Source organism: Macrotis lagotis, chromosome X (genome assembly GCF_037893015.1).
Source record: "Macrotis lagotis isolate mMagLag1 chromosome X, bilby.v1.9.chrom.fasta, whole genome shotgun sequence".
Taxonomy (NCBI): Eukaryota; Metazoa; Chordata; class Mammalia; order Peramelemorphia; family Peramelidae; genus Macrotis; species Macrotis lagotis.
In genome coordinates, this window is record NC_133666.1 from 54,271,501 (window position 1) to 54,285,184 (window position 13,684).

The window sequence follows — 13,684 nt, forward strand, 5'->3', positions numbered from 1 at the left end:
CCCTGTGAGATAGAGGTCCTGCCAGTGTTTATCCTCACTTTCCAAAGACTCAGAGAGGTAAGTGACTTGCTCACAGTCACACAGCTAGGGAGCAGTGGAGGCAGGATTTGAGCCCAGGTTTTCCTGACCCCAAGTTCAGCATCCTCTCCACTATTCCATGCTGCCTCTTGAGATAAGTGTGGTCGTGCTATAGTTTATTTGCACTTTACCCACATTCATGTTATGTAGTTATGATTGGCAGTGTTTTTATACACTGATTCCAAGAACTAACTTCACTAGTGGGGGAGAAAATGACATGCTACGGTATCCCTGTGAAGTTAACTGCAGGTACCCTAGAGACCTTAGCATCCTATTCGAGCCTTTAACACTGTACAGGAAGTCTCATTATGTGCTTGACAAATGCTCATCCAACTCCTGCTTGAACACTCGAGTGACAGGAAGCTCTTGAACACATAAGACAGCCCACTTTGTTTATTGGACAACTCTGAGTGTTAAATTCTTATGTTGAGCACCAAATCCTAGGGCCAGACACACAGCAGGGGTCTAGAAATCTGGATGAATCATCTCCCCTTTTCCATCCAAGATGTGGGGAACACCAGTTTTCAGTTCTGCCTTCCTGAATTTCATTAGCATTTACAGTCCCAAGTGCACAAACTGTTCACATGGCGTAATATTCTCTCTGTCCCAGGGACTTTGCTTTGCTTTGTTTTTCATCTCTACAATCTTCACCCTCACTCTTGTCCTTGCTTTCTACTTTGCTAGTATCTAGACTATACATTTTAGCTATTTCACCCTACCTGGGCCCCAGCTTCTCTCACCCTTCATCCACCTTCTTTCCTTCTTGGAGAGAAGGATAAAAAGTGTCCTCACCTTGTGGCATGAAGGTGACCATGGATTCTTAGACACTAGACCAGCAGAATACAGGTGGAAGGATTTGAATCCAGTTTGATCAGGATTGGATGTGTATGAGGAACATTGACCTGCTAGATCCTGAGGCTTCTTGACATCTCCCAAACCACCTGCCAAGGAGTAGTATTTAGAGGCTGGGTGGTGCTGAGTGGGAGCAGTGGCACTTTACATAGGGACAGGCCCCTCCTTCTGGCTGATAAATAAAAGAAACCTTAATGGATAAGTCTGAGAAGTCTTCTCTTTTTCAGCTGGTACCTGCCTATCTGTGGCTTAACCTTAGCTGGAGAAGAATTCTTTATCTTTTGGGATCATGGACTCCTTTGGTAGAGTTGGCAAATCCCTGTGGAGAATAGGATTTTTGTTTAGTTTTTTTTGCAAAGCAATGGGATTAAGTGACTTGCCCCAAGGTCACACAGCTAAGTAATGAAGTGTTTGAGGTCACATTCGAACTCAGGTCTTCCTGAGTCCAGGTGCTCTATCCACTGTGCTACCTAGCTGCCCTGAGAATGTTTTTTTTTTTTTTTAATTTTTTTAGGACTTTTTTTTTTTGGCGAGGCAAATGGGGTTTAAGTATCTAGAAATACAATTGCCGAACTACTTAAAAAGGAAGCTTATGGATCCCATGTCAGGTTAAAACCCACTGGTCCAAGAGAATGCAGGAAAACTAGTTGGCTGTAGGGTGTACCTAGATGCTTAGATGGATTTGGGATCTGTATGTTGGACCTCTAGTCTCCTCCTAGAATCTATTGTAATTACTTGGTGAGATCCTTACACCTCAATCCTCTGACCTCAGAGATCACTTAGGAAATGAAAGTGGTCCCCAGGAGCACGAGGAAGGCAGAATCTGAGGTGTTTTAAGTGCTCCCCGCCCCCAACCATTGAGCAGTGTAGCCTCCCAATTTTGCATCATCACTTGTAAGGGGGAAAAAATTAGAAAATGGGAAGATTCTGACTTGGTGCCTATTTTATTGTTTCCTAACAGACATATTTATCAAAGGTTGGGTAAGGCAGTCGAGGTGGATTTGGAGATGACTTTTTTTTTCTTAATTTCCAGGTGATTTTTTTTTTGCTTGACTTTTGACTGCTTCCTTAGTTGGTTTTAGTTTTATAAGCCAGCACTTCCACAGGAGGAATGCCTACATCTTTAACAATTGGGCAAGTCCTTTCATTGCTTAGTGCCTCCGGCTTTGACTAGAAGTTTCTAAGTAGTTGCTGACCTACCCGATGGGGGGGGGGGGGTTCTTCCTCATTAAGTATGAGAAATCCAAATATTACATCTACTTAGTCTTCACTGTAGATATTTGGAAGAGGAATATCTTGATTATTTTAATTTCAGTTTCTTAAAGCACAGCCAGTATCACCCCTTCAGACTTACTAGTTATGGGAACTCTTGTTCACTAAACCTCTATATATCCCCAGGCTGTAAATTATAGGTAAGATGTACTCAGCTTGGATGGATGAAGGGAAGGGAGTTCCTGTGGCAACAAAATCTGCTCCAAACCCTCCCCCCCCCCCAAAAAAAAGTGCTAGGCACTGTTGGGTCCCTTGGATACAAAAAATTAGCTACTACAGGGGTAGTTAGCAAGTGAAAAGAAGTATTTGTACTTGGCTTTTTTTAGTTCTACCTTTTTTTTTTTGAAGTCAGTATTTGGAGATTTCAGTGGAAGTGTGAAATGCTGGGAAGGAAAAGAGGAGAGTCAGAACATTGAATTTTTTAGGGGAAGAACCCCACTGGTCAGGAGTCTATTATAATTGTTAAACCTTGGTAGCTTTTTCTCAGTCTTCATCCCTCCTGCTCCCTGGAGCTTTTGACCCTATTGAGTATTCCTTCAGTCTCCTTTTCTGGTACATCATTCTCTCACTGAAGTTATTTCTCAGAGCTCTTTCCTGAGCCTTCTTTTTTGCTTTTCCTCTCCACACCTCCTCTCTTGGTTTTCAACCCCCCCTCCCATAGGTTATTCTCTTTCTGCAGGTAAGTCTAAATCTTTATACATAAGCCTAGTTGTCATAGCAGTTGGTAAAAACCTTTATCTCCTCTGAGATTTCATGGGCACCTCACATTCAGTCAGCCAAAATTTACTTCATTATATTTTCCTCCAAATATTCTCCTCTTTCCAACATCCTTTTTTTTTAATTGAGGATATCATCATCCTTCTGGTCTCCCAGGTTCTTAATCTTGTAATCATTCTCACTTCCCCCCCTTGCATCCCTCATCTTAAGACAGTTGCCCAGTCTTGTCCCTTGCATCCCCACCAGACCTGAAGCAACTCTCCTTTTCTCCATTCACATAGCTATCACCTGAGTTCATATAGCCTGCCCTTTTTCCTGGTTCCCTAACTCTTACCCCTCTCCTCCATCCCCTTCACAGCTCTGAAAATAATCTTCCCCCTGAAGCCCAAGTCTCATTTAGTAACACCATTCTCTGCTCAAGACTAAGATGGAAACTCTTAGCTAGTGTTCAAAACCCTTCACACTCTGATTTGAACCTCCTTTTCCAAACTACTTTGACATTGCTTCCAGATTCAGGTTCCATATTCCAACTAAACTGGTGTTGCCCATACTTGGTCGTTTATCTTCAGCCCCTCTACCTTTGCACACTACCTCCCAAGGCCCTTATTTTTCCTGGTCAAATGAGATAATGTATGTAAAAGCAAGCACTATAAAATTAAAAGATCCAGGAAGGGTTTGGTTTAGGGGGTCCCTCTTTTCCAAACTACCCTCATTTTTAGGTTTTACATAAAAGTGCTTTTTTTTTCCTCGTGAGTTTTCAGAGAATGGAAAAAAACTAAAAAGCAACATTTTCAGGCCAGATAGCTCAAGAAATGAAACATACTTTTAACTTCTGGGTCCAACAAGATCTTTATGTTAAAGACTTTCATGATTATGGTCAAATAATGTAATCTTGAAAATTAAATTGTTGCCCCTTTGTTGTAACAGAATTTTACCTGCATATAATAAGCCTACCTTGCCACTAGAAGTCCTTTTGTGCTTCCTCCTTGTGGCAAGGAGGTGCGCCCCCCCCCCCCCCCCCCCCCCCGTTTTTCAAAGGCAAGACACTCTGGCAACTCCTCCCTCCCAAGTCCAGTTGGGGCTCCCGATGACTGTTGTTCCAATACCAGTCTAGCTAAACCTGGAGAGGCTGCCCCACATTGGCCATGGCAACTCTAGAAGACCTCTACTAAGTCTTGAAGTTGAGATCTTCACCTTTGTGTAAGTGGAGGAAAATACACTGTTCAAATTGTCAATGTTTTGGATTATAGTGATTACAGTGCCATCTGTGTGAGGAAAGGGGGTGTTTCTCATAAAGACAATTTAAAACCTCTTTAATGCAGATTCACTAATGATGAAATGTTTGTGTGTGTGTGTGTGTGTGTATGTGCATGTGTGTGTAATTCTTATTGTTGGTCTCTTCTAGAAATGTATAGAAACACTAAAGGCCTACAGGAGCACTAGTGCTTTGGAGCCATCCACTGTTTGGAAGAAGGGGCTAGAAATTGAAAAGAGATTTGCGAGTTAGTTGATCAAAGTGCCATTGGTGGCCACTAGCCACTTCCTAACTTGTTAAATTAAACAGTAAGTTACCATTTTGGTCTGAACCTAGGCTATACTCCCCCCCCCCCCCTTCCCTTCCTTCTCCTAATCTGGCTTATAAAACCTGAGTGTGGCCTGTGATCTGTATTATTATTGAGTGTATACCTTTACATATTTTTTTCCTTTTAAATAGCATTTTGTAAGGGTGTTCTTACAGTTGGACCAATATGGTAGTGATAATGAAAATTGTTCAGGGAATAGCACTCAATAAGTTACTTTTTTGTTATGGGAAAATGATTTGTATAAAAAGGGGTAGATTTTCCTTTGTGCAAAAAAAAAATTGTCACTTAGATAAGCAAGGCAGTATAGTATTCCCCACCCACTCTTACCCCCAAGTGTTTCATGGACACATCTTTGTTATACAGAACACTTTTCTGTATGAGGGTTGTATTAACATAAGTTTTTTATTAAATTTAAAAATGGATGTGGACCATGCTGTTCAAAAATGGCTAGGTGGCGCAGTGGATAGAGCACTGGCCCTGGAGTCAGGAGCACCAAATTCAAATCCCACCTCAGACACTTAATAATTGCCTAGCTGTGTGGCCTTGGGCAAGTCACTTAACCCCATTGCCCTAGCAAAAACAAAAATAAATAGATAAACGAAAGATCATTGATGCTGATTCACTAATTCACAATTGATATAGATATGGAAGAATTGCTCCATCCAGAAAGTAAAGTCTTCTTTCATTTCTTGATCCAATTCAGATCAGATGAAGTTGAAAGTACTTTCATAAAGTTTTATGAGTGTTCTCTGAAAGGGAAGGCTTCAAAATAAACAGGGTGGTTTGGTTTGGGCCACAAAAACGAAAGATACCTTTACTTTCTGGATCCAGCAATTCTTGTATGTTAAAAGTACTTCCTTTTTTAGGATACATTATTATATAATGTAGACCTATTGTAAATAGTACTTTCTTGATCAAATTGCTGCGTTCTCTTTATTAGTGCTCATATCTTCGTTGATTCTACCGTGTTTGGAAAATAATATAACTGCATTTTAAAAAGTCCTTTAATTCAGCCTTCACTAACTCTGCTCTCCTCACCTCCTCCCCTTTGCCAGTTCCAAGTCAGTGAGATTTTATTTTAGTTATCTTGTCAGTTATTTTTTTAAAGGCAGAAACTTTATGCTTGACCAATTCAAGTTAAAGTTTTTCTTTTTGCATTTTCTGTCATTTGTTGGATTAAGTATAGTGCCTGTAATTGAGTAAATAACCTTTTTTTCATTCACGATTGTTTGATAGTGTCTGGAATGGCTGGCACTGCTCGTATCGACGGAGACCATATTTTTGTATCTGTTCCGGAAGCTCTATTAGTTTCTGATGTGGTCACGGATGATGGGATAAATCTTGATCGTGGCCTTGCATCTGAAGTTGTCCAAGGGCCTGATATCGTCACAGAAAATGATTTTGTAACAGAAGGTGTATTTGTTCCTGAATCTGTTCTGGAAGCTGATATTGCCATTGAAGAAATTTTAGATATTAGTGATCACATTTTGACTTCTGACCTAATAACAGAAACTGTTAGATTACCTGACCAGATTTTTGTGGCTGACCTTGTTACTGGTCCTGAAGGACATTTGGAACATATGGTCCAGGATTCTGTGTCAGGAGCTGATTCTCCCACAATAGTATCAGAGGAAGTTCTTGTAACCAATTCAGATACAGAAGCTGTGATTCAAGCAGCCAGTACTCTTCCTGGTTCTACGGTTGCTATAAAAACTGAAGATGATGATGATGGCAAGAGCACTTCTGAAGACTACTTAATGATATCTTGTAAGTGAAATCAAAGGTAGATAAAGTGACTGGGAGATTATTTGAAGTAGAAAAGGGTTGGGGGGGAGGTTTGAATACAGTAAAAACCCTAGTTAGATGCCTCTTTGAAAAAACAATTTGTTGTATTTTTGTGAGATGCTCTTTTTGTATTTACTCAGTGAAAAGCCGTGCTCCCAAGTGTCATTCTATAGCAGAGTAGTAGTTTTCCTTCCACTTCCCACATGTTTCAAACTGGAGAATTTCTGTTGTGTACTGACATCTTAGAGAACAGAAAAAAAAACTGAAGATATGGAAGAATTATATAAGACAATTATGATTGTAGAACTACATGTGTGTATACAAAGACACACACATATATTTTCCCCTAAAATAGGAGGGGAAAGGTCATACTTTTTTCCTCTCAGCCACAAATTTCTCTTCATTACTGTCAGGTACAGAGGTTGTGAGTTCACTTTTATTTAGAAATTTCTGTATGATCTGCTAAGTAACGCAGCAGATTTCATACATTCTCTTCCCTTTCCATAAAAACTTTAGAGCAGATTGTAAACTTAGAGGTGGGAGCCAACTCTACCTGTGTGTATCTAGATTGACCTATATTAAGTGTCTTGTGTGTATTTGATGTTAAACAAAAAAGACATTTATTTGTTTGTTAAAGTGCTTTTTGAGATCTTACCTCCTTTTTTGGAGTGATGATATAAAGATGATATATCTTAAGTGATGGTTTAAAGCTGAGCAGCCAAGAATGCTGAACTTGGAGAGATAAAGGTCAGTTGATAGCTACTTAACTAGAAGTAGCTTGTCACCCATGGAGTTTGGTGGGGCTGTGCTATCAGTTTTGTGGGCTTCTAGAATTATCATTTGCTGCTTAGAGAGGTTTTTGAGTAAAAGATTTTAAAAATGCATTTTGGGGAATGTGTTAAATATGTTTTGTGTGTAAGTATGGCTTGTTCCTAGTGACTTTCATCTGTAAGAATAAACAACATGTTCTGTAAATACAACTTGTAAGTCTGGCACATTCAGAATTAATTTTGTTGTTTTGTTTTGTACAACCATTGATGACATGGAATGTTTATGTATTTACCAGGTGTTGAAAGAGCACACCTCAGTGGCTGAACTTTTTAATTCTATTTATGCAAATGTACATCTCTTAGGTGTGAACTTTTTTGAACCAATTGCTTATCTTCTACTCTCAAGCATTGTCTTTTAAGTACACAAGTTTTGTAACAACATAGGGTCTTTTGCCTAAGTATAACATGATTTCAAATGGGCACAGTTGGGTATCAATGATTTCAAGTGAAAGGTAAAAATAAGTACTGATATGGAAAGTACAAATGAAAGCATAGGGCCAGTTCTATTTTGTAATATCTGGTATTTTTGATGTCACCACTCCTCATTTTCTTCCCTCATTTTTTTCTAGAGGTCTTAAAAACTGTGTTTTGAGAATCTTTTAATATATGTCATAATTGATCACCATCAAAGGAAAAGAATTTCAATTCTGAGAACCTCTGATTAACCTTTAAGAATGATAACAGAAGAACAAAGCTTATTGTTGTGATGCTGTTGTTACTGCATGTGTTTTTGTTGGAGGTCAGGTATCCCTTTGTATTAGTGATTTAAAATGAGACTTTATAATTGATTTTTTTTTTAGCCTCTTCATATTTTTGTTTTGAATTCCGATTTGGGTTTTCTCCTTCTTTCTTCTTGCTTCCACTTCACTTCCTTTTCTTCTTGGGCCGGGGTTGGCTTCTACTGGCTCTTGAGTCTTTCAGGGATGGAGAATGAACTACCTTGAAAGGCCTCAGAGCTAAGACAAGAGGGCCCCCTAGTCTGCTTTTCCAGAATGGAGAAGATTCCAGAATAGCCTAATGGAGTTCAACTAAAGGAGAAGGCCCTACTTTCCTTCTGGGATTCCTGCTTATCAGTGGAATAAAGAAACCCTCAGTAGCTGGGCTTGGGAGGTAGGGAGTATTTTACTTCTCCCAATCCCAGAGCTACAATCTGAGGTTCATCATCCTAACTAAACGGAAGACTATACTCCTAGAATGTTGGATCTGTCATTCCATCTGGACAAAAGACAATCAGTAGGAATCAGCTTCTAAACATTGATTCCCTGGAGTTCTTTTGGGGATGATTTTCTTTTATTCAAAAGGATTTCTATATAACCATGTTTTAGATAAATTGTTATAAATGGAAGGATATTGCATTGTTGCCTCCTTTGTATAAGAAACAGAACTAGAGTTGGCAACTTTTCCTAGAGTAAATGACCTGTGATTTGGTTGTAATGGTGATTGACTCTTTAGTGTGGAGAGGTATAAAGGAGTTCAGTTACGAGGGAAACATCCAGCATATGTTGTGTTGGACAGGGTGTTGGATCAGGAGTAGGATGACTGGGCTCTAGTTTAGCTCACCTCTTGATAGGTATATGCCCTTGGGCAAGTTCAAACTTCTGCTATTCTGTTAATGTCTGCCCTGCTGATTTTAGAGAACTGTTGTGAGGCTTAAATGAATGAATGCATATGGTGTACTTGGATGATTATGATGGTGTTCATCATGATCATGTTTTGATTCTTCTCCTAAGGTTGCAAGATACTATGGAATTGTAATGCTCTGCCTTCCTTTATCAGACTGTCTATGGGCCAAGTGTCACACATAAGACTTACTGGTTTAAGAAACGGGCTAAGAGAAAAGTTCATTGTCTTGATCCTTGTTTTTATTGCAGAGCAACTAAGCTTTCTTCTATAGCTAATAAATGTATAGATTAATAGAAGAGTGCCATATAGATTTGATGATGACTATGGATAAATCTTTTTGAGGGACTAAGTTTCCTTCAAATTAACCATGATTTGAAACGTAGGTCTTAGTTGAATGTATGTATCCTTCCAGAAATGTCTCTGCATTAAGGTCTGTCCTTTTGTGCTGGAAAACGTGGACCCTGCACTGTGTGTGAGTATGTCAGTTAAGCATTGTTTAACAGTCAAAATTTGGTCCTTAAAAAAAGCTCACATGCACCCATATGTGTACATAACCCTACATGCATGCCTCTGTGTGTGTGTTGTGGAATGGAGAGTACCAGCAGCTGCAGGGATATGGAAAAGCCTCGTAGGAGGATCCGGGATGTTATTGCCTGACTGACCTGAACTTTGATAAAAACTAGGAATTTTAAGAGATGTAGAGAGCATGAATTCTAGGTGTGGGGAACAATCAGGTCAGAATCCTCTGAGAATTAGTAGGAAATCCTCTTTGGCAAGAGAGCAGATCCTATGAAGTGGAGTCATAAAGAAGAAGATTGGAAGGGTAGGAAGGAACCAGGTTGTGGAGGGCTTTAAGTGCCAACCATAAGAATTTATCTTGGACCTCAAAAGTAATAGGGACTCCCTGCAGTCTATTGAGGAAGATAGTGATGTAGTCATGTCTATATTTTAGAACTATCCCTTTGGTAAGTACATAGAGACTAGATTAGAGAAGAGGGTTCTTTGAGGCAAGAGATTAGTTAGGAGGCTTCCTGCAGTAGTAAGCTATGATGGCAGGTGTGTGAAGGAATAAATGCCAGGGATTTGAGGAAGAGAGACTGGGACAGGACTTGGTATCTGTTTGGCTCTATGGGCTGAGTGAGAGTTGAGGAGTCAAGGATGCCTTAGGTTGGGAACCTTGGGAATTGGGGCAGTTAGAAAGGTGATTATTAGAAGGAAAGCTAGGAGTTGATGAGAGATGCTGTTAGGAATGGATTCTAGGAGAAATACTAGAGATCTGAGTAGCATTACCAGAGAGATAACCCTCATTTCTTTTTGGGAACTGATAGGGTTCACTCTCAAAGTAGAGAGAGAGGAGGGCTCAGGATAGACTCCCACTCTGAGGGCATGGTGTGTGGGCAATAGTCATAGGTATTAACACCTGCCTAACTCTGAAGACTTGCTGTTCTATCCTGGAGAAGGCAATGTGATTAAACAAATAACAAGAACACCAAGAGTGAGCTGTGTCACCAGAAGCCAGAGAGTAGCGTGATCGAGAGAGAGCATGCCCTTTAGACAGGTCAAGAACAATGAGAATGGATAGGAGTCTGTTAAGAAGTGACAAGACATTATGGAAAGAAGTTCACTTGAGTGATGAAGTCAGAATAAACTATCTCTCTGGTTCTCCCTTTCTCTCCCTCCTCAAAATAAGTGTTTAGGGAAACTTGTGGACCTGAGTGTGTCTTTAAAGCAGTGCCACAGGGATGGCCCTTCATAAGGAAATCTAATATATGGAGAATGGTGGACTTTTCTTATTTATAAATTATTCAGTTTACTCAGTTTGTCATTTTTTGAGTGGAACATGTTTATTTAAAAAAACATTTAGAGTGATGATTCATTAAAATTCCATTTACATGGAATATTTCAGCAAAATAGTTTGTCTAAAATGAGGTGGGCCTGCTGCATTTCTCTGTTTTCCTGGAAACAGAAAAATTCTGCACATTGTAACAAATGGCACACCTTGGGGTTTTCCAGATGGTGATGTCCAGATCCATTGTAGAATCCAAGTTCCTGATCATGTTGACCCCCACCCCCCAGGTGCATTGTTGGCAGTTTCATGCCTGCCATGGCCTTTCAGGGGAGCTGATCTAAGAGAGCATAGGGGAAAAAACTTGTCTCCCACTTTGTAAAATGTAAGTGCACATCTTGATCTAGAAATTTTTTCTTTCCTTTTTCCTTTTTTTTTTTTTTTGCAAGGCAATGGGGTTAAGTGGCTTGCCCAAGGCCACACAGCTGGGTAATTATTAAGTGTCTGAGGGCAGATTTGAACTCGGGTTCTCTTAGGACTCCAGGGCTGGTGCTCTATCCACTGCGCCACCTAGCTGCCCAGATTTTTTTTTCTTTTTTGTTTTTTTCAAGTCATTCTTAGCATTGCCCAGTGGGATAGAAAAGAATATTAAACTTTAGGAAGCTGCAAATATTATAGAATGGGATTTTACCTTCTAATTGTGTTACATTGAACTTCTGGTCAGGCAGGTGATAGACACAGTGTCAGCCGCTTCTTACAAATGGAGACAGCCTGGAGAAGGGGAAGCAGCATTCCACAGTGGGGCTGGACATTGTTCACCTCAGAACAGAAAAGGGGGTCTTTTCAGTTCAGATCTCCTGAATGCCCTTTGACTTAGGAGGAGGGTCTCAGGATCCATTTCTCAAGTCATTGTAATTTTTATTTAAGGCAATGGGGTTAAGTGACTTGCCCAAGGTCACAGAGCTTAGGCGATTATTGAATGTCTGAGGCCACATTTGAACTCAGGTCTATCCCCTGCGCCACCTAGCTGCCCCCCTCATTGTAATTTTTTTTTTTTAGGTTTTTTTGGCAAGGCAATGGGGTTAAGTGGCTTGCCCAAGGCCACACAGCTGGACAATTAAGTGTCTGAGGTTGGATTTGGACTCAGGTATTCCTGACTCCAGGGCTAGTGCTCTATCCACTGCACCACCTAGCCCACCCCCATTGTAATTTTTAAAGCAGTTTTTAGGGATTTTTTTCTACAATAAAGAGTTCAAAAGGGATATTAATTTTGGTAAGAATTGATGGGTTTTTCCACTCTAAATAGTAGTGATGTCATTGTACTTCATAGCAATCCACCCACCATGCTCCCCACCCTGCACATATACACACACACACACACGCACAATAAACCATAATTTGTCTTTATATCCTGTATTAAAAATGTTCATCAAAATAGAAATTTAATGAAATCCTAGAACATCTTTATAAAGTCTGAAAAAAGAAATAGAACCTGACTGAAAAGTTTCAACTTAATGATTTTAAGTCAGATTTGAAATCATGATATAAAGCTGGTAGATTGTACAAAGGCATACTTGTCCTGGGAAATCTGGTTTGGGGGGCATCATAATATAATGTTTTAGATTTAGGCTATGTGCTTTTTCTGGATTAGTCTTACAGTAAGAGAGTTTTAGTCATTTTTTGTCTTCTTAGTCTCTGTCACCTTTTTTCATTCTGCATGATATACCAAAAATATCTTTTAAGACTTTTATGTAACTTTACAGTACTTTGTTTCACTTATTCCTGTTGAAACTGACCCTTAAATCTATTAAGAAAATTGGGTTATTTTTGTAAAAGGTGGTGAAATATTTCAGTTAGTTTCAAAGGTAAGTAGATCATATATTTGATGTTTTACTTCAGAATATCTAAAAAGGAAGTGATATCCCTTAAATGTAAAAAAAAAAGTTTTTCCTAGTTTATATATGTGTGTGTGTATATAAAAATATACACACATACATATGTGGACATACACATCTCTCTGTATCTACATCTACATCTGCACATATCTGTACATACTAATTGCTGCTGAAGCAATTAACAAGTGTGTGTCCTCTAATTGCACTTGAATTAGCTAGGTGATCCTAGTGGCTAAGTGGTAATTTACATGCAAGTAAGTGCTACTGTGATGCCTTCAGAAGCCATTGATGAAGGCCTTTTTGGGGCCAGGTACTGTGCTAGGATGGAAGGTTGTTAGCTTCAAGGACCTTCCATTCAATGGAGGTGAAAAAGCACACGCATGCACTCAAGCCCCTTGGGATCTGGGAGGGATCTGGATCATCCTTATGTAGGAAGGTTGCACTTGAATTGTGCTTTGAAGGAAATTCAAGATTCTTAAGACCCACAGAGTGAGAAGGGAAGGCATTTTAGGTACAAAGGCATAGAGAAAGGAGATGGAATTTTGGAACATGAGAACAGAAAGAAGTGACGGCGAGCCTGGAAAGCCAGATTGAAGCTCTTCTCCAGAGAGGATTTTGATGCCAAACTCTGGGAGAAGAGAGTATTCAGGAAGAGAAGTCAGTGATGATGTCAAAAACTACAAAGGTGAAGAAAAAAGAGGGCTAAGGAAAGTAGATTCAATTTGGTGATTAGAGAATGCTGATAACCTTTGAGAGAATAATTTCAATTGAGATTAATAAGGTCAGAAGGTAGATTAGAAGGAATTGAGAAACATGGCATCAATGACATCATTTTCTCGGAGTTGGGTTTAAGTGTGGGGATAGGTATTGTAGCGATGGTGGAAGATCTGAATTCAAGATCTGCCATCAACAAAATAGCAGCTGTGAGACAGCAAACAAGTTATCTACCCTCTCTAGGCAACTCCTAAGACTATAAGTAACAAGAGAAGGTGTCAGCTTTGTAAGGGTAATTTCCTTTTCTGAGAGTTGACTTTATCAGTGACATCACAGTTGCCTATGCAGCAATCCTGATCTTTTGACTATGGAAGGATGGTGACATAGAGCATGATAGTTGGAGGAGATGCCAGTGGCTTGCTTTGTTTTGAGGATGAGGGAGACTTGGGCATGTTTGTAAGCAGTAGAAAAGGATCCTCCGTTGAGAGAGAAAATGAAAATTAGAGAAATCTGTTGATTGTGGGGGAATGCCATTCTTTCAGGTCCCGG

General features: G+C 39.7%; 1 protein-coding gene across 8 annotated transcripts in view; it reads left to right on the forward strand.

Moving 5' to 3' along the window:
• Positions 1-13,684, forward strand: part of LOC141501848 (zinc finger protein 711-like) — an 82,042-nt gene that overhangs the window by 52,681 nt on the left and 15,677 nt on the right. For 5 of the 8 annotated variants that reach the window (XM_074206204.1, XM_074206207.1, XM_074206210.1 and 2 more), the window contains one exon: positions 5,739-6,269. The exons of 1 other annotated variant lie outside the window; for it this stretch is intronic. In XM_074206204.1, the coding sequence (XP_074062305.1) occupies positions 5,739-6,269 (531 nt within the window). Of the gene's footprint in view, positions 1-4,324; positions 4,483-5,738; positions 6,270-13,684 lie in introns of all 8 variants that reach the window. 2 more of the 8 variants (XM_074206209.1, XM_074206208.1) reach the window with 1 other exon arrangement.